Source organism: Aptenodytes patagonicus, chromosome 8 (genome assembly GCF_965638725.1).
Source record: "Aptenodytes patagonicus chromosome 8, bAptPat1.pri.cur, whole genome shotgun sequence".
NCBI lineage: Eukaryota > Metazoa > Chordata > Aves > Sphenisciformes > Spheniscidae > Aptenodytes > Aptenodytes patagonicus.
The window spans coordinates 13,245,623-13,265,815 of record NC_134956.1 but is presented as its reverse complement, the minus strand read 5'-3'; the positions used below and the strand labels follow the sequence as shown (position 1 = coordinate 13,265,815).

Genomic DNA, 20,193 nt, shown 5'->3' with positions numbered 1-20,193 from the left:
TATTAGCAGGTGCAGCTCTGCTCGTGGGTGCTTTTGCCAATAGGTTAAAATGCAGGGGTTGTGCATGGAAATCTGAGGTTAGAACTGGACCTGATTAAAGATGGCCTGGAGAAACAGCAGCCAGAAAGTCAGCTGACATTTTCTTTCTCAGTATCTTAATGAACAGAAAGTTGGGGAGAAAATCAGAAACTCTCCCCAGCTCCCACTGTCTTTAATAGTCCAAAAGGCATTAACATAAAAAATCCTAAAATTAGTTTCTTCCATTTTATCTCCCCCTAGACCTATGACTCCAACTTGAAAAGACAACATAATTTCCAAACTAGTGAAAGAAAGAAAAAATAAAAAATCAATAAACGGTCGGCTCTGCAGCACAGATGCCCTTGTAAGGCCAAAGAAATTAAGTCCTGATATTGCTGTTGCCATTTCCACCTTGTCCTGCAGAACCACAGTCAGGGATAAACATATCCTTTGTGTCAATATTTCTGTAGTACCGAGAGAACTTGCAGTCCTTATCTGCAAGTGTCAAGGACTGCTAAGTTAAAATGATCATAACATTATTGGAGAGTCTGACAGGCTTTGTTATTCCTTCTGTGTCCGTGTAACTGTTCCAGTGCTGAAAGCTGCAGCCCAGAGGAGCTCAGCCGGACACGGCCATCGGCTTTGTGGCACATGGGAGGGATCCATCTGCAGGAGGCTAATTAAAAAAAAAAATTCCAAAATAGAATTTGCACTTCCTTTTAATTTTTTCTTTGCCTGATTATTTTTCCTTCTCTCATTGGAAAAGAGCAGGCTTGATTCGTAAATCACATGGAAATGTGCAAGTAATCAATTCAGCCTGACTAACCCTTGTTTTGCCAAGTGGCCGGTTGGCTCATCGGATTACTAATAGTTTGCTGCTGTAGTAAATGGAGAATAGCAGGGGCTGGGGCAGAAATACCACAGCTGACCTCTAAAGACAGCAAAGCACTTACCCTGTGCAACACAATCCCTCTTTTTGCCCATCCATGAAGTTCAAACACTTTCCCTTTCAGTCCCTTCAAAAACAAGAAGTCATTTCTAACACAGAGCTGCGCAAACAACGTACAGAAGATGGGAAAACCCGAGGCAGGAAAAATCAGCCTCTGCACAGCCACATATGGAGAGGCAAAGTGTGGGCAGAGCCAAACAATTCTTAGGTGTAAACTGTTGAGCATGGAGCGGATGAGCCTTTTGCTGCCTTTCCCACCTTTGATAGGTCTGTGCTACGTGGCATAACAACTTGGGAACAACTTCAGCCGACCGTTTCTTTTTAACTTTATAATACAGTGCTATTATTATCTTGAGGAAAATTTTAAAAGGCTTGAATGCCGAGGTTTATTTGCCTTTTCTGACTGGATCTTTAACATACAGCCATCAGACAAAAGCCAATGAAAAGGACCTTAACTTTACGTTAGCCCTGGTGTTTGACTGGGCTGTAGGAACCAGTTTGACTGAAGTTCTCTCCCGAAAGGTGGCAAAAGAGAGAATGGAAAATCCCCAAGCAGGACCAAGGGACAAAGGTAATACTAGATTTTAAAAGGACTTTGCAAAAAGATGAACAGAGGGAAGGAAATCTCTTAGTGATGCACAAAAAGGATGGGGCAGGGGAAAAGACAAATGTATTTTATAGTAGGGAGCGGGGGCTCAGTTTTGCTGCAGTACCAAATGAAGGATGCTGATGTGAGACGTCAGTCAACTGCACAAAAATTCATCCCCAAAAGCCTGTCCAGCTCAACAGTCATTCCTGGTTCTCATGAAAGTTGGCAGCCAAAAGTGATCAGAAGTCATCATATTTGTCTAGATCTGTGCATTTCTCCTGCTGTTAACAAAGGCTTGTAGTGTTTCCAAAGCCTTGAGCAAAACTTAGATGCATGTTGATTTGCTTTCACTATCATGGGGGTCCGAAGAATTAATCAGTAAACCAATTGACAGCTTGAGAAGTGCACTCAGATATCCCCGAGGGATGGAGAAGTGGCTGAGTCAGCCCAGAGGCTGGCACCTGCCACTGTAGCTTGTAATTTTCAATTTTGGGTTTAAGCCCCAAAGTGCTCCTGCGGACCCCAAAACCAGGACTGTGGTTGGAGGCCCTCACAGCAGAGTCATGGGTAAAACAGTGTGATCATCCTGGGAAAGAAAATTTCACAGATAAAATCTCTGCTTAGAAAAGCTGCTGTAGAGGATGAACCTGTGGATGTGTTTCACCAAGGATGACCCCAGATCCGGGCTCCAAGCGACAGTGACTTTTGCATGTTTTCTCATTATTCTCTGTTGTACGATGACGGGTTGGTGCAGAAGTGAAATTCTTTACGCTAAAGTGAAATATCAGAACTTGTGCTATCATATATCCTGTTTGTTTGTTTTTAATGTGTCCTTTGTCTCTGTCTAGAAATTTTGTCTGGGCAGAAAAAGAGGACTTTGCATATTTGTCCAGGGTGTCCTGATGTCCAATAGCCTGGTCAGGGCAGTAATTTCTACAAGAGCGCTGGACACCCAGAAATGCCTAAGGCACAGTCACTGAACATATGCACAAGGGCTTTGCTGAAGTTTCGCAGCGCAGCTGATCCTATGTGCACGGCAAAGGGGATCTGGACATATGCAAAAAATTTGGTGTATCCAGAACTTGTCACACAGTGTGTAAGCGAGCTCAGGTCAGGGATTCATCCTGGATGCTCTGGACTCACTTCCCAAGCACTGTGTGCTGCCTGCCTGCATTTTTAATATTTTTTTTCCAGAAAAATCTCAGGGAGAAATACAGAAGCCCTAGTTACACTTGCCTGATTATTTCCATCGCGTTTCACCTCCCAATGATCGCTGTTGCCTTATATTGAATGGGTAAGATGCTCTGTAGGGTTCTTCAGGTGTGAAAAAGCATCGGATCCCTCCTCCATCGCAGTGCGCAGCTGCACAAGGGCTGGTGCCGGCACAAGGGAAGGTGGCTGGGCATCTCCTCTAGCAGCAGCAGCATGTTTGGATCTGTTTGAGCCCACCGAAAACATCACATCTTCGTATCACTAGCTTCAGCAACAGCTAACAGCGCGGTCCTGCAGCTGTGTAGTGGGCAATGCACCCAGCCTTGAGCGGTACTTTTAGGGGAGCGAAAAGGTTGCGGGCCTGGTAAAATGGATGAAACTTGAGAAGCAGAACTGGGACACACACCATTTTATTTCCCTGTAAGGTAAATATGGGATTTCACTGCCTCTCCAGCAATTTAGAGAAAGTCAGGAACTACTGTAACTAAAATATAAAGAAATCATCTTTTGCATGTGGAAAAACAAAATTTAGAGAAACTTCTAATGTGTCCCAATGCATATGTAGGTCATAATAATGATAAAATTAAGACTGTAACTTCTGGTTGTTTTCATGGTAATAAAAATCATAAGGGAATTTCATCTCTGTACAGCCAGCAATTCAAATTCCATTTAAGCCCAGTCTTGAGGGCTTGGGATTTTAGCTGTATCTGAATCTCATGCCCTTTGCATTGCATCAAGCTAAGCTTCACCTACTCAGGGAACAGGGTTTTTACTTGAAAGAAGACAGTAAAGCGAGGTTTGCCAAAAATCTATTTTGGGTAAAAATATTTAAGGCCAGTGTTTTTACTGATGTAATGCTTTTTACATCAGTGAAGTTACACTAATGCAGAATTTGGCCCTGATGTTTTTGTACAAATATAGTCTCTAGGAATTTGATGAGTGTGTATTTATGCATTATTGATGGAGATAACATGGAGAGGAAGAGTGAGGTCTGTGCATGAGAGCAGAGCCCTGAGCACCCCCGGGCCCTTTGGCGATACCCACTGGGGTGAGGCAGCACCTGTGGGGTCACCTCTGTGCTGCTGCTGGGCTGTGTCTGCCGTGACTTGTTGAGGCTGAACGTCCTCTTGGGAAGAGGCCAGTTTATGTTTGCCAAACTGTGAGATGTGTTTCTGGCAATTCTGAAGCAATGCAGGCAGAGGATATTTTTGCCAGTTTAAGGCCCTGGGCTGGAGTTGAAAAGAGAAGAAACTGCGGCTTGGTTCTGCCACAGACATTTGGTTTGATCCTCTGTGCCTCAGTTTCCCCTCATAAAATCGTCAAATGAGGGGATACAAATAATACTTAATTTTTCCTGCAGGACAGCAATTTGCAGCCCTGAGGCCCGCAGCCCCTCGGTGGGAGAGTCAGTATGGTGCTCTGTGCCATGTAGCCCTTAAAAAGGGTGCACAGACCTGTTGTCACAAGACTGCATTCTGGTATCTCGGACTGCACCTTCCCAAGGATCTGAAAAATGAAAAACTGAATTTGAAAAACCACTGACCGAGCAGAAAAACTCACTGCTGCTGCAGCTGGCACCCCTGCATGCTTCCTCAGCTGGGCTTCACCTCTGCAGGAGTTAAACACGGATCCTGATCCATGCTGAACATTGCATAACTACAGTGTGTGTATATATATATAAAAACCCGAATATATATGTATTTATATAAAAAAAATAGCAATGACTGTAATAACACTGGGGGGGTACCCAGAACCCAATACTTTCCAGCGTGCTGGAAATCACCCCATCAAGCTCCAGCGGGCGGGCAGGAAAGGGGCAGGCGTGAGGCCGCGGGGCAGGAGTGCGGGCAGGGGACTCGCACACCCCCGGGGACCTGCTCGTCTCCAGGGACTTCCACCCCTCCAGAAGCCTGTACACGTCCAGGGCCTCGCACACTTACTTCCAGGAGCGCGCACGCCTCCGGGCATTCGCACTCGGCCGGGGGCTCGCACGCCCCGGGGTCCGGCACGCCTCCGGGGGCTCGCCCATGCGCTGACCCTCCCGGGCACCGCCCCGGGGGCCGGGCCGGGCCGGGCCGGGCGGTGCCGCGGCTCCCATTGAGGCCGGCGGCGGGCCGGCCCCCGCCGCGGCGGGACCAATGGGGGCGGCGGACGCGGTCGAGCCTCTCCCCGGCCTCCCCCGCCGCCGCCGGGCGCCCGTCATGTGAGGGGGATATAGTACTACGGGAGCGGGGCCGCGCTCCGCAGCCGCGCACCCGCCTCCCGGGGGAGCTGCGCCCGCCTTCCGCCGCTCCGCGCTCCCCTGCTCGCCGCCGGGGCTTGTTCTGGTTATCGTGGGGTCTTCTGCGTTTTGTTGTTGTTGTTGCTTTTTTTTAATCTTACTTTTTTTTTTTTTAATCTCTACACTTATTTTTGCTTTTTATTCTTCTTTTTGTGGGTTTTTATTTTCATTTCCATTGCTGTGTTTGCATTCTTCTGATCGTTCCTGGCGTTTTCTCCCCCCTCCCCGGCTTGCAGAGGAGTTCAGGTAAGGGTGTGCGAGGGGCCCGGAGGTTTGCGCGGGTGCGCGTCCCGCCAGCCGTGCCCCTGCACCCCGCTGCCGCAGCACCAGTAGCCGGGGGGGCTGGTGGTGTTTGTGCCGCTGCTGCCCCGTCACGGGGGGGGTGGAAGGATAAATCCCCCCCCCCGGCGGTGCAGCAGGGGGTGCCGGGCTGCGGCCGGGGGTGGGGGGCTGTTTTCAGGCTGGATCCGTACCGTGCCGTGGTGTGACAGGCGGGGGGGCTGGGTTACTCCCGGTCATCGTGGCCAGGGGACCACGCCGGATTGTGGGGGGGGGGGAGCTCTGGCCCCCAGAGCTTCCTGAAAAGGGATGGACGGAGTAGGAAAACAAATAATAATAAAAAACCCAAAACAAAACAAAAAACCACAATCAAGCAAATGCTTTGCAGCCGTGGAAACCTGGCTGTGCTTGTGCTGGGGTGGGAATTGTGCCCCCCCGGCCCGCTTTCGCTGCCCGGGCGGCTGGTGCCGCGCGTTATTTCGGGGCACCGTTCGCTGCCGGGCCGTCAGCCCGGGGCTGTGGGATCAGCGGGGGCTGCGCTCCGGGGGGAGCCGCTGCCAGCGCCCGCTACAGATAAAGTGCTTCCTCTTGTGGAAGCCAAAGTTTGGGGGTGAAGGGGGGTAGTTTCCAGAAAATAAGGCTTTGGGACCGTTTCTGCAGCTTCCCAGAGGCGGTGGGGTTGGGGAAAAAAAAAAAAACCGAGGAGACCCTAAACAACCCCCATCTTTCCCCTGGTGTCCGGGGAGCAGCGCAGCCACCTTGCAGAAGGGGTGAGAGCAAATGGGTTTCCTTTTGGCTTTTTTTTTTTTAGGTTTTTTTGTTTGTTTTTTCCCCCCGTGCATTTCTATTTGAATTTCTTAGAAACGCTGGGCCTGGTTCACTGCCTGGTTTATGGCTCCGTCTGTGGAGCAGGAGTCAGCCTGAACAGATTTAAAATCTTCTAGGGAACAAGAGAAAACCCTAAAGAGATTAGTCCTAAACTAGAAAAAGCTGTAGCAGTATACGTAGGAAATGACTGTCAGCGTATCTGAGCCCATATACTGCTGGGCTATCAGTTGCGCTGGCCTGACTGTCCAGAAATGACAGGCTGGGAAATATGTCCCCGTGTTTCGGCAAGTTCCCAGGACTTAACATTTTAATGTTACTCTGAGTCAGAATATGCCTTCTCTGTGTTTTGGGGTTTTTTTTGTCGTCATTTTTTTTTTAGCTGACGATTAGATGGACAGGTTTTAAACAGAACAACCTGTTTCTGGCAGAAAGGACATCATAACAACCCAGGGAACTCTTAAAAGTTGGAGACTGTCGTCCTGCCGTGTACTGTTGAACAGCTGCTGTATTTCACTCCAGAAGTGGCTGTTTTTCAGTGGCTGAGGCACTGAGGTCCCTCTATAGGTGCTTATATTTCTAATGTGTTTTCAGGGCTCCTAGAGATGAAAGTGCTTTATGTAAACAGCATCGTTAGTTTTCACAGCTTGTGTAGCCCTGCCTTTTTTTGGTTTTGTTTTTTAATCTTCTGGTTTTGGCTGTGTCTTCTGGCAAACTAGGGATGAAAGCCTTTTGGTTGTTAGTCTGGCCTTTAGGATAAAATATAGCCTGGGCCTGATCCTGCATTCCAGGCATTCCCCAAAATCTTCTTGGCTGCTCTGCAAGTTTTGAGAGTGCACAGAAAGCAGATCTGGACCGTAATGTGCCTGGATCTATTTGCCTCTGACAGTCCCCTCTCTTCTTAAAATTATTCTGGTTACACCAAGTGACATTACTCCATGTCGAAAGAGATGGGGAAATAAGTGTGCTGGCTGTTTTCTGCTGAGGGACATTGCTCACAGCAGTTGCTACGAGTTTGTTGGGTTCCCCCCCCCCCTCCTTTCAGCCCTTATTCAAATTAGGGTTTAGTTCTATTCCCAGTGGAATATGTGGATATTTTGATATGTGGCTTCCTAGTTCTCACAGCCATTTAAAGAAAACTCAAACTTTTTTTTTTAAAAAAAAAAACAAAACCTTACCAACTGCTTTTGGTGCAGGCTCTTTCCCCGCACGCAGAGCACGCCAGCTTTTCTTAGGAAAAAAAAAACAACAAACAACACATTGCAGTCCAGATTTCACTCACAGCACCATTCTTCAGAAGTTCAAGCTGGAACAATGCAGACATAGGAGGGAGGATCAGAAACCGTCTGAGGGCAAGTCCTCCTTTCTGCCCCATATTTCACAAGGCAGTCATCAGGTTTTGGTGCAAGATAGAAACAGGCTGCTTGGGTGAATTCTTACTGGAAGCCAATACAAACTTCTCGGAAGCAGATTGTGTTTTCTGTTTCAAAACTAGGAATAGCTCAGCTCTGGGACTTCTGCTGGAAGAACTTTCCGTCAACGCAAGATTTAAAAGAAAAAAAAAAAAAGTCAGTCCTGTGTGTTAGAAATAGTTTGGCTCTTCTGACTCTTCACTTTTACTATAAGAAATGATTATAGGCTAAGGTCACAAAACAGAGCCACTAACCTCTGTTTGAACTTCCTCATGTTTGGCACATGTGGGTATTTCATTATCGGTTCAGAGGCATAGCTGGCTGACAGGCCGTACATACCAGGAAAATGTGCAATCTTACTTTTAAGTCTTTCTTTCAACCTGCCCCTATTTCCTCCATGTGCGTATGAAGGAGGAAGCTGTATCTTTAAGAAATACGTTCCCCCCCCCCGTTTCCTGTGAAATATTAATAGATGCTGCCAATGGGATGGAGCTCTTTAAGGGTGTTGTGTAAAACGTCTCGCGCTGCGTTCGCTGCAGCACTGAGCACATAGACACCTTTTGATTTTTCTCCAGCGAAGGCAAAGACGGGGCAAATTGTGGAGATCAGGCATCAAGGATGCTCTGCAATAGCAATAACAACCATCCCCTTCCCTGCACAAAACTGGGAGCTATTGACTATTCATGGCAAAGCATCCAAAGCGCAGCGGCAGAGCCTGTGGAAAATGACAGCGTGTAACAAGATTGACTGGCATTTCCTTCGCGCTGGGTCACATGCCTCCTAATTCACACACACACAAAACCTCATAGGCTGATCAAATGACTTCTATCTCTGCAGTCCACATACCTTCCACAGAAAGAGTTGTTTTATTATGCACATATACAGCTCTGTTTTCAATCAGTCACCTTGAGCGAATGACTGAGGGCCAGTGTTCGCTCCGTCCGGAGGTCTCTGTGTTTGCTCTCTAAGAGGCATAGTCTCCGTCCGTAAGCAATTTATTTTTTTTTCCTCTGGGGGAGGGGAGGGAAAGAAAACAAATACGTAGATGTCCCTCCTGCCTTCCCCTCCCCAGAAACCTTTCTAGGAAGTTTGCTTGGCTTAACTGGGAAAGCGCAGGACAGTCGCTGCTGTCGGCGAGCATTGCGGTGGGCTGCACTAGGAAGGATGGATTTTGCCCTTGTGCCTCTGTGGGGTTGCAGCGGGATTATGGCTCACGTGAGTAGGGGCTTGCAGGATGCTGCCTGCTCGCCGCCTCGACACGGGGGGGGAAACTGGGAGCACGGCTGCCCACCGTGGGTCACGGCAGATTGAGATGCCGGGGGTCTGTACAAGCCCTCCCAGTTTAGCATCTGGCACGAGGTTCAGATCACTTCGACCTCCATACCCAGAGAGAGAGGAGCATGGAGTGATGAGGTGAAACCAGCCACCAGCTGGCTTGCCAGGACATGGTAATTAGCTCAGTGCAGTGCCAGCCTTATTAAGGGCAGTGCAGGTGATGATGACGTTGGCACACTGATTCATTACATCTGGAGGGGAAAATCCGCCTAGTAAATGCTGAAGCACAGTAAATATTTTTGGCTCCTGACAGACTGATCCTTGCATTATGCTGATTAGCCTATATTTGTGGAATTGAGGAAGTTAAAAATAAGGTTGGTGGAAAGCTACAAGATAAGGAAAGGATTTGCGTTTTATGGCCACCAGCAATAAACTTTTTTATTTGTTTTTTGGGGTGGTAAAAATTTCAACACTTTATTTTTTTCTCCCCATTCCCTTCTTTGGCTCTAGGTTTCACTGTTAGGTGAAAGCCCGTATTTTATTTTCTCTTGCCAGTAATATTCTGGAAGGGAGCTGTAAATCTAGAGTGCACACAGTTGGGAAATGATTTCTGAAATAATTCTTTTGCAAATACGTGGTGCAATCCTGCAAAATGCTTCGGCCCTGACAGTCCTTAGGGGGTGGTACAGACGTATCAAAGCGTGTAGCAGCATGTGTACTCAGTGAGACTGGATGCTTTGGACTTTCCTGTGAGATAGAGGGCTTTACGAGCTTTAGTTCATGGAGATAAATGATTAAACCAACTTCTGACTGCTGCTGTTTTGTTTTCCTCCACTCAGGCTCTCACCTGAACTTTTGCCGCCTGGTATATGCTGTTGGGATATCCATAAGAGATCGCCCAGGAATGGTGGATCACTTGCTGCCTACTGATGAATCCTTTTCATCTACAAGATCTTCTCTTGGATACTTTGGGGACATGACAGCAGGGGTGAGGTCCTACCAAATGCTACCCTCTCCCCTGTCGGAAGATGACAGCGACTCCTCCAGCTTTTGTTCTTGTTCCAGCCCTGACTCCCAGGTTCTCAGCTCCAGCTATGGAAGCACGTCCAGTGCAGAAAGTCAGGACAGTATCTTAGACTACTTATTGTCCCAGGCATCTTTGGGGAACACCGCTGCGTCATGGTGGGACAAAAGGAGACTTCAACCGATAGTGAAAGAGGAGTACTTTAGGTTGCCTGAATTTGCCGTGGATATGGAAGACTCAGGACCATTTCAGCCCACGCTTGAGGAAATTGAGGAATTTCTGGAGGAAAACATGGAGTTGGAGCTCAAAGAAAGACCTAAAAGTGAGACCAAGGACTTGAGAGCTTGCAGCCAAGTTTCTGTTGCTTCGCTACAGCAAAAAGACCATATGTTACCCGGCGCTAGTTTAAAAGAGAGTAAAAATGAACAGTTGAGCAGCTCAACGGAAAGTGGCCAAGCTTCAAATGGAGGAATGTCCCTGGAGAATGGGATACCGGTTATGCTCCAAATTCAGCCTGTACAGATCAAACAGGAGTCCAACACGAGCCCCAGTTCCCAAGGACCAGCACAAGACAACATTAAAATTGCACAGCTCCTAGTCAACATCCAAGGACAGACATTTGCCCTTGTGCCTCAGATAGTTCAGTCGTCCAATTTGAACTTGTCCTCTAAATTTGTCCGCATTGCTCCCGTCCCCATCGCTGCCAAGCCAATTGGGCCAGGAGGCATGATCCAGGGTCAGACGGGAATCATCATGGGTCAGAAATTTCAAAAGAACCCTGCAGCAGAACTCATTAAAATGCACAAATGTTCTTTTCCTGGTTGTACCAAGATGTACACGAAAAGCAGCCATTTGAAAGCCCACCTGAGGAGGCATACAGGAGAAAAGCCTTTTGCATGCACGTGGCCGGGTTGCGGATGGAGGTTAGTATCGGGGTGCAGCGCTGTCCTATTCCCCTTCCCCTTTTTGCTCACTTGACCTGACTTGCAGAGCAAGTAGGTTTGCACTCTAATTTAGAAACTGTTTCTGTTCCCAAAACTTTTTCGGTTGGTTTGAGAATTAAGACCTTGTTCTTCCTGTTAGGTAATCTAGGGGCTTTCATAAATTAAATAGCAGAGCATCACCTGCTGGCACCAGCTGTTTAAGTGTCTTTAAAAAAAAAAAAAATAGTCCATTGTAATTTGTGTTTCATTCCAAGAGGGTCAGATTAAGCTTGTTACGGCAGGCAATACCTTGCATTCACATTGGTCTGGTTGCAACACACCAGCTGCAGCAGATGCTTGGCTGGTACCAGCTGAGGGCTGTAAGTGAACTGGATGGTTTAGGGCAGAATCACTGTGCGTGGCTGTCTGTGGCTCCAAATGCATGGAGCAGTTGGGCTAAACACGATCACTGAAGGGCTGTGATAAGCGAGTGTGGTTAAGGGGAGCAGTATTCTGTGCAGCTTCATTGAAAATGCACTCCATCCCACTCCTGGAAATGCTGGCAGTGACACTCTGGCATGCTCTGGGTTTTATTCTCTGCGTTGATTCAGAGAAATGCGTGGGTGCCACTCAAAGTTGCAAAAAGCTGTCAGATGTAACAACATAATCAGAAGGCTGAGGTGGAGTTAAGCATTGCTTGAATGAAAGAAAGATTGTGGGTTTGAGCAAAACATTTTGCAGAGGGTATCTCGACTTTTTTTTATTTTTTATTTTTAATACTAGTTGAAAAATTAAAACTTTGTTAAAAAAAAAAATCAACTTTTTATTTTAAGGAAACTTTGACGGAAGCCTTCCTCCCCCTTTCCAATTAGCTGTATTACTAGCCTGCCTGCTGGCAAGAGTTAATATACAGCACCACAAATTATGATGGGAGAAAACAAAATCTTAACTCCCTTGTATTAAATTAAACCGGATTTCTTTCAAAGAATATCCTGCAGAGCTTCAGCGAGCAATGTCTAATGAGGAAATGGGTTGTGATCATGGGGAACAGACGAGGTAAAAAGTAACAGGAGAGGGTTGTGTAAAAATGCAAGTATGTGAGACATGCAGCAGTTAGAGATGGCTGGATTGGTTTGAGGGAAAAGGTCAGAATGGGGCTGAATCCTCTGCTTCCCAACTGGACCAGTTTGAAGTTTGCCTCTTGGCGGGACTGAGGAGATCAATGCAATTGACTTCTTTGCTGATTTCCTTTCCTGTTACAGTTTATGGTGCCTCTACAAACTGGCGGCGCTTTTCTTTCCTCTTGTACTGGTGGTACTTCTCATGAGCCGGACTCAGTGGCTTGCTGCTCAGGATGCACTGAAATTAAAGCCATGTTATTTAGCTGATTGGTCCCAAAAGCTGCAGGCTGGTTTGCTCCTGACTTGCAGTAGAGGCACTCACTCCTTCTTATTTGGTTGCCAGAGTACGTGTACGCAGGCAGCAGATGTGCCTCCTGCCTGTGAATGTGCTTTTGGGTGTCACGTTGACTTTCCTTGTGCTGGGATGTGAGCAAAACTCTAATTTTTGTGACAAATGCATGTGGCACGTGAGGGTTTGTCTGATCCATGCTGAGATTTATACCAATGCTTCCAATGACTTTTGTGGCTCAAGATCAGGAGCCTGAAGTGTTGCCTGTGGGTGACCTTCTCCGGGTCTGTCTTATTACAGAGCTGGTATTTCCCAGGCTGCAAAACCAAGGGGAACATTTAGGAAAATATTAAGTGGTAAGGCATGGAGATTGAATTTACACCAGGGTGCCTGCCTTCTCCCAGCATTACAGCGAATGGTGTGGATCAGAAGCAGGATGCAGGTGTAAGGTGGGCCAAGAGAAGTGCAGGTCCCACAACCAGGAGCACCCTGAACTTTCACTCTCAGCCAGCCACAACTTTTTAAAGACGAGGAGCCCAACAGGGATGAGAAATTAACCACCTTAGCTATGAGGAACATGTGTCTTGTCCACAAACAGCTGCTGGAACGACTTTTCAAACTCTCTGTTGCTGTCTGTCTTCTTGCATTTCATGGCCCAGGCTGGTACCCCAGTCCCCAACACCCCCAAACTTTGGAAAGGCTCTGCTCAGAGCAGGGAGGTTTATGGCCAGCAGGAGAGGCAGCGCTTGGGTAGCTGCTTCCTGCGCTCACAACAATACTTAGCACCGGCCTGAGATTGCTGCACATCCCCTAAGCGCTGCTCCCACATCAAGGGCCAGACCCAACTGAGCACTGAATTACTCAGTCCCCTTTCATCAATAAAGCATGTTTACCTTTTCCAGAAGTTCAGTGAGAGCTGTGATCTCACATGACTGAAGTCAAATGCGTCTGGACTCTGCTCCTAGTTTTATATCATCTCAAATGAATTTAAGCACTAAAACACTGCTGGGCTCTGCTTTCCGCCCCCTTTCCCTGCATTCTTGTGCTTGCGTATTTATTTTTTCACTGAAGACACTTAAGATCTGACCTCACTGAAGATAGTAATTTTGAAAACAAAACAAAGTGTTGCCTAGCACAGTGTGGCTGAGCTGTTGGGGGTTAAAGCTTTCCCAGCTCTCTGGGCAGCCCTGCTATGGTGAAGTTGCATGCTTTAAATGCAGCAAGGTAGGGGTGTGCACACAGCAAACCCTTTTGCTAACCCCTAGGACAGTAGGAGAGCCCCAAGCACCTCCCTGGAGGAGGCTGAACCCTGCTTGCTTGTGCCCTTCCTTGGCACAGGGTGAGAGCTGTTTTCGGCAGGCTGCAGAGAGGCGTTCGTAAGTGGCTGGTGACCCGTTGCGTTCGATACCCCGCTGTACCGGTCGGTGCACTGATCCGTGTCATGCCAGCTTATACCTTTGGCACACAGCAGCCTCTGGTTAGCGCTGCTCCTGAGACAGCCCTGACCAAAAAGCTGAGCTGTAGCATGGGCCAGTCCCCAGCAGCCGTGTTATGGCATGGAGCAGGAGAAGCTCTTGCTTTCCCTCCCCTGGCACAGCGGCATACAAAGCTGCAGTTGTTGTAAGGCCCGGGGGATTAGGCGATCACGTTTAAATGCCCTGCTGCATCTTCTGGCTGGAGGCACTTCCCCACAGCCGGCTCTGCAGGTGACAGTGTGCAATACAAACTCTGCCTGCTTTGGTAGGGAGGGTTTAAAGGCTTGTAATGCATGTGGCTGGGAACGTGTATGGGACCGGGTGAGCGTGGAGAGGACCACGTGTGGGACAGGGCAGGGCAGGCAGCTTGCATTGGCCTTTTTTGCTGGTGCTGTGCAAAGGGGTTTGCAGGTGCGCAGGAGCAGCGCTGGTTTACCGTAGTGGTGCTTTGGGGATGGGCAGGATGAATCTAGAGCCTCCCCTCCGCTGCGGAGGAGAGGTACAGCCTGAGTCAGTCTCAATGGCTGGTGGCTGTGGTAGGGACCATGGAGTATCAGGCTGAAGCTATTGACCTTTCTTGCCCTGTGAGCCACATAGCAATGTCCTCGTATGGCCAGGAGACACAGGACACATCCTAAACATCATGGAGCTCTAGGATTTGTCTTCAAGGGAGACGTAGTTACAGGTCCTTTGGGGTCCCACCAGATGGAAGAAGGAAACTCTTCCAGTTGCTGTGGGATTGCTTAGATCCCTCCACCTTTCTTTTGAAGGAGGAATCCTTCTGGAAATGGCAGTGACTTGGGATAGTGAGGTGTTCCTTGGAGGTACCTTTCTTTAGTTTGAATTTGGCATTCCACTGGGGATTATGTGCAGTTTTCTTGGGATGATCTCAGTGCCAGAACGTGCTGCAAATATCATTTCACTGCAGAGCCAGGCCACCAGATCCTCCCGGCTTCCTTGTCCTAACCTTTGCGTTGTTTTTTTGTAAACACACCGACAGCTCGAAGTTTATTTCTGTGGGCTCTGTAAGTTGATCTTTCCGTGACTGCTGGGGAACAGTATTGCAACATTCCTGCCTCTTCAGCTAAGGACATCGTTATGAAGCAGAGTGTATTTTTATCGGATGAACTCATCCGAGCTCCCAGGGTATGAGCAGAGCTGCTCATTCCTGACATGTGCCTCTTTCTCCCCCACCATCCATGCAATTCCCATTGAAATGCACTAGTGGAGCTCTTGTGCAGGACTAGCCATGTGCTACTGCACTTCTGTTGCAGATGGTGACCTTAATGGCCAAGAACATGGGACAAGGCAACCCGGCCACATCTGGTTTTACTCCTTTGAGTGATAAACCTGTATATAAGAGGACGGCTCTTTGCAAAGGTGCTTTTCCCTCTCTGTTCCCTCTTTTCTCTGGACGTGGTTGCCACCACTGCCAATGAGTCCACTCCTTGTCCAGCACTGAGTCCCGCTGAGGCAGTCTGCACAGGCAACATCCTGCCCTCTCCAGAAAGATGCTTAGTCCCACTCATCCGTAGCTCTGTAAGAGCATCCCTCCAGGGATGCGGCATTGGGACTAGCTCACTGCTAAGGACTCAGGAGAAATCCCTGGCCCTGCTGCTCCCAGGTCCAGACTGTGGTTTTGGGAAGCCATGGCTGGAAGGAGCAGGGATGCTAGAGAAAGCAAACGTGCAAGTACTAGGGGTGAAGAGAAACCTCTGTCATAGCCTTTATAAAGAAGACGTGTCCCAGACAAGGAACAGGTTGATGGCTCCGTTAGGGTATCTGCCTGTTGCTCTTAATGGTGAATTTGACTCTTTCACCATGGGGATACCGAAGCAAGGAAAGGGAGAAAAGCAAGAGAACGGGTGAAGGAATCTCCCCTAGAAATGCCCCTGGGAGAGATGTGTCCATACCCTACCTTACCCACGGCGAGTATCTGTGTCTACTTTGTGCTGGCTGAACGCTCTCTGGGTAGCATCATCAGACTGAGGAGCTGCAGGAACTAAGGAAACCATTCCCAGATTTCCCAGTGCCTGCACCCTGTTTCTCAATTGGCGGCGGGAGATCAGAGCTAATTAAAACCTTTATGTGGAAACTTATTTTTCTTGCATGAAGGACTTATTCATAGGAGCCCAGTGGTCCTGTTTTCCCCCTTTCATAAAAATAGCGTATTCACTCTGTTGGTGATGTGATATTTTGCTCCAGAAGGGCACATTTTTCTACATGTTCTTTCCCCCATTTATTCAGCTAGTGGCCATGACTTCATTTATTTATTGTAAATAAACAGCTGATACCATTTCTTGCAAGCTCTCTTTCTGTGCAGCTCTTTGTTACTGCTCTGGCAACAAAACACTTTATTGCCCTTTGTCAGGCAGCAAATTTTTTGTACCCATCTGGACAGGGCTGTTTTAGTGTGACATTATTAATTAACCCTGTGGCTCCCAGTCACATCCAAGCTGGAAATAGAGCCAGCCCTGCTGTTAAGACCGAAGAATTAGCTGATTTGAGTTCAGTAAAGCCTGTGGGATTCACGGTGGCTATTTGGGGATTTTTCTGTGGAGACGGAAGGTGGGTAATATCTAAAATTGAAATGACTCTGGGAGACAATTTTGGTAATTAAAGGCTCAATCTTGATTTCAATTTACCCATGAAGTAACTATGCTAGTGGCCATTGGGGCCCACCTGGATTTCAGCTGTTACGATGTTGAGCATCTCTGGTACTGAGATGTTAATGACTCTTTATTTAGCCTGCAGGAGCACGTACAAAAGCCAAGTTTTCAGCTGGATCTGATAAGCCATGTAGCTTCTGCGTAGCTATGTCTGGCTGTTATCGGTGGTCCATCTCAAACTAGGGGCAATTACTGGATGTCTGTTGTGCTTGTGTCAGTGGGAGCTTGGAGCAGACCTCACCTGCGGGATGTTGGTTGTTATCTCTGCTCGAGAAGGGTCCATGCCTGGGTTTGCAGGAGAGAGGTTGCGGGACAGGCTTTGAAGGGGACTGGGCAGAGGGATCAAGAGCAGTGCTGTTTTTGTTGAGCTGTACCCATGTCATTGGGTTTAGGGCAAGGCTGGTACAAACGTTGCCTCCATGCATTGCTCTGAGTCCAGAGTTGACATGGAATGAGGTTGATAATTCTGCATTTCCATCACTGCTGCTGATGGCCGGTTGGGACCAGGCTGGCCCTGTTGTGTGTCCCTTTCAGTTCACGTGTTCAGGCTTTGCTGCAAGTGGAGTCTCCCAGTGGCCTGAGGGGACTTTTTTTCCCCGCTGTGAGAGACTTAGCAATGTAAAAAACCATTTATCTGAAAAGACTTCTGTTCTCTTGCAGGTTCTCCAGGTCAGATGAGCTGTCCCGGCACAGGCGCTCCCACTCGGGGGTGAAACCCTATCAGTGTCCTGTCTGCGAGAAGAAGTTTGCTCGAAGTGACCACTTGTCCAAACATGTCAAGGTGCATCGGTTCCCACGAAGCAACCGCTCCATCCGCTCCGTGAACTGATTAGTCCTGCTTTCCCCTTCCCGCCCAGCCATCCTACAACAGCCGATGACAGCACTTTGCTCACTATATTTCTAGTGATAATTTATTTGTCTCCACAGAACAGTCAATGCTGTTACTTGATACCACCATGTCTGAGTGTCCCATGTCCTTTAAACATGATTTGAGAATGAAGTTCTTTTTGGGTCAGGGGAGGGGGGGGTGCTTCTTCCTTTTTGTCTTTTTTTTTTTTTTTAAGGATGTTATTTTCCTTTCCTTCTATCTTTCCCTCCTTTGCTGCTGCTTCTTTTGGAAATTACAGTGTTTTATTTTTAGCTGTTTTCTGCTGCACAGGAAAATGTAAGAGTTGCTTGCTGCTAGTTAATTATAGCCCTGGCATTCCTGAGGGCTTTGCTCATGTACAGGCCATTCATTGTGAGTTTTTATTAAGCTGCTCTATTTGTCCAGTTTGGAAACAGCAAATTCCTTTTGAAATGAAAACAACTCCTTTGTTTTTGGGTCGCCTGAGCCAAGGATTTGTAGGGGCTGGCCATAGGAGGAGGAACAGTGGGAGTCGGGGACAGGGGGAGGCAAGGCATGGAGAGCACTGGAATGCGCCTCCGCGCTTCTCTGATTTCTCCGGCTCACATTTACCTTTTCCTTGGCTAGGGCTATATATAAATATTTATGTATATATATTCATACATACATATATATTTAAGCAAAGGCATATCCCAAGCAAACCCTGAAGCTCAGGCTGGATGAAATGGCTTGGAGTGGAGCCTCTTGGTGTGGCTGAGCGCGTACTGTGTGAATGCTTCTCCTGTCCTGTGCTGCCATGGGAGTGAAAGGATGCTCATGCGTCGAAGGAAACGCTGCTTTCCTTTGACTCTGGTTTGCAGCATCCACTGTCTTTAGCAGAAGAGCTGTTGTCTAGCACGTAAAGCAGCAGGAAGCCGTTTGTGAGAACGGCTGAGCTCTGTTCCTGTCTCTGCTCCTGTGCTCTTGTGTGATCTTGGGGGAGAAACCAAAGCACCAGCCCCGGAGGTGCCCGATGGTCCTGGTGAGCACCAGGCGTCCCGAGCATCCACTGCAAGTCAACGCCTCGCTGGTTGGAGCTACGTCTATGTTTGTCCGCTGGCCGGCAGGGTCTTCTAGGATGTACCTGTACCCAGGGGAGGGTGGGAGGCATCGTGGCCTGGTGGGACAACACCGCAAGATCTTCTGTCCAAGGGTGATCTTCAGTGCTAATCCTCTACTTACTGACAGCCATGTCAGAGCTCCATGCAGCTGGGGTGGGCGAATGGGTGAGAACAGTAGCCAAAAGAAACAAATTTGTGTGGTAGCTGGCTAAGAAGGGAATTTAAACAAATAATCAGATGGTAACAGGCAAGTGATTTTGTTTGTGTTTCTTCTTGTTTTGTTTTTCCTTTTGAACTCTGGCGATTGTAAGAAGCTTTAGAAGAAAATAGAATTCAGTAATTAGGAACGATTTTATAATGGATGTTGCATTTCTTTTCCATTCGCAGATGGCATCTGTTTGTCTTTTTGTTGGCAAAATGGGAAATAGGAAACTGCGATTCTAGCGCTAGGCAGAGCAGGAGCCCGCACTGTGCAAGAACAGCAGGTCTAGCTAAAGCGAATGCATTCCTTTTGTCCTCTAGAAATTAATATAAATGAACTATCATCTATTGACTGGTTTATATCACATCCTATGAATGTATGTAAATAAAACTGTACATAGATGCATATCTATATAAAATATCTTTTAATAACGTATCAAAATTTGTGTAAATTGGAAACAAAAATACCTATAAAGCCAGTGTACATAAGTTACAATTCTGTATATTTTCTTTTGTTCTTCATAAAAATATATTTACTTTGACAATAAAATGAAAATGGAAATTTTAAATCCCTTCTTGAAATTATTATTCATTAATTTTCTTTGTAGCCAGTTCTGTAATCAGGACAATAGCGCTTGAAATTTTGATTCACCTGGATGTAACTTTTCAGGTGCTGGGTAACAGGGAGATGATGAAACAGATCTGAAGTTGTCTTCAGAAGTTTTTCTCATCTCAGAAAGTTCTTGGGAGGCGCAAGATGTTTCAGCTCTCCCTTCGCCGGAGCCCTCACGCCTCGCCTGGCAGCCACGCTTGGGACCCCAAATGCCTTCTGTGGTTTCTGACCACTGTGGAACAGGTCTGCAGCTGCAGTAAAACTGTGGTTAATAAATTAGAGCAAGCAGGTTTTGAGGAAATTCAAGCTCTAGTGGTTTGTGTGAAGGAGGAAGGACTTCAGAGTCTGCTCGAGACCATGACAGTGACTACTGTGCGACCCAGGACAAAGGACTCAATTGCCATGTGTTGCAGTTCCCTTTCTTGTAAAATGGGGATAATAATGCATCATAGTGATACCGTGGGACTTAATTTACATTTGTGTGATCCTTGGATGGAAGGAGCAAGCAATAAGACTAGTAGTCACAGGATTAGATTGTGAAAGAAAGGCCTGGCACAGAGAAGGTCTTGGTCCCAAGGCACTTCGGTTGGCTCTTCTGTAAATCCCACGTCTGAAAGAGTGATGTGAAGGATCTGTGGTACGAAGCATGCCTCAGGCCTGAGGAGAAGACGCCCCGTTCTGCAACAACCATTGCTTCCCATTCATAACAACAGGGGCATGAATATGATGCTCTTGTGATCTGCAAACCAGGACATCTCTTGCACTGTGCTTTTGGTTGCTTGGCCTCCACTGGAAGAAGAAACCAGCAACATTACTGGTGTTAAAATCACTTCTGAGACTCCATGGGAGCAATGGTGCAGTGGGTCCAGATCTTCTTCCAGCAAGAATCGCTCTGAGATGAATGGGCACTTAGGGATTAAAGTCTCTCCCTGAAGAACAGCCACCAAAAATGCCAGCTGATGAGCCAGGGTTCTCCAGACCCCTGATTATTTTTCCCAGAGAACCCCTATGAGTCTGGCAAGAGGACCGAGGGATGAGGCAGACTAAGTTCTGTTCACTCCAGGCTGTTGTTACCTCCCGAGATGTAACTT

The 20,193-nt window shown here is 47.5% G+C and overlaps 1 protein-coding gene across 2 annotated transcripts; it reads left to right on the top strand.

Moving 5' to 3' along the window:
• Nucleotides 1–4,997: 4,997 nt before the first annotated feature.
• KLF15 (KLF transcription factor 15) lies at nt 4,998–19,055 on the top strand. Of its 2 annotated transcripts, none has more exons than XM_076346412.1 (3): nt 4,998–5,295; nt 9,680–10,787; nt 17,002–19,055. In XM_076346412.1, the coding sequence occupies exons 2-3, from the start codon at nt 9,745–9,747 to the stop codon at nt 17,168–17,170; spliced, it is 1,212 nt and encodes a 403-aa protein (XP_076202527.1). In that variant the 5' UTR covers nt 4,998–5,295; nt 9,680–9,744; the 3' UTR covers nt 17,171–19,055. The 2 variants fall into 2 exon arrangements, with proteins under 2 accessions (XP_076202527.1, XP_076202529.1); XM_076346414.1 differs by lacking the exon at nt 4,998–5,295 and adding an exon at nt 8,110–8,551.
• Nucleotides 19,056–20,193: the final 1,138 nt, after the last annotated feature.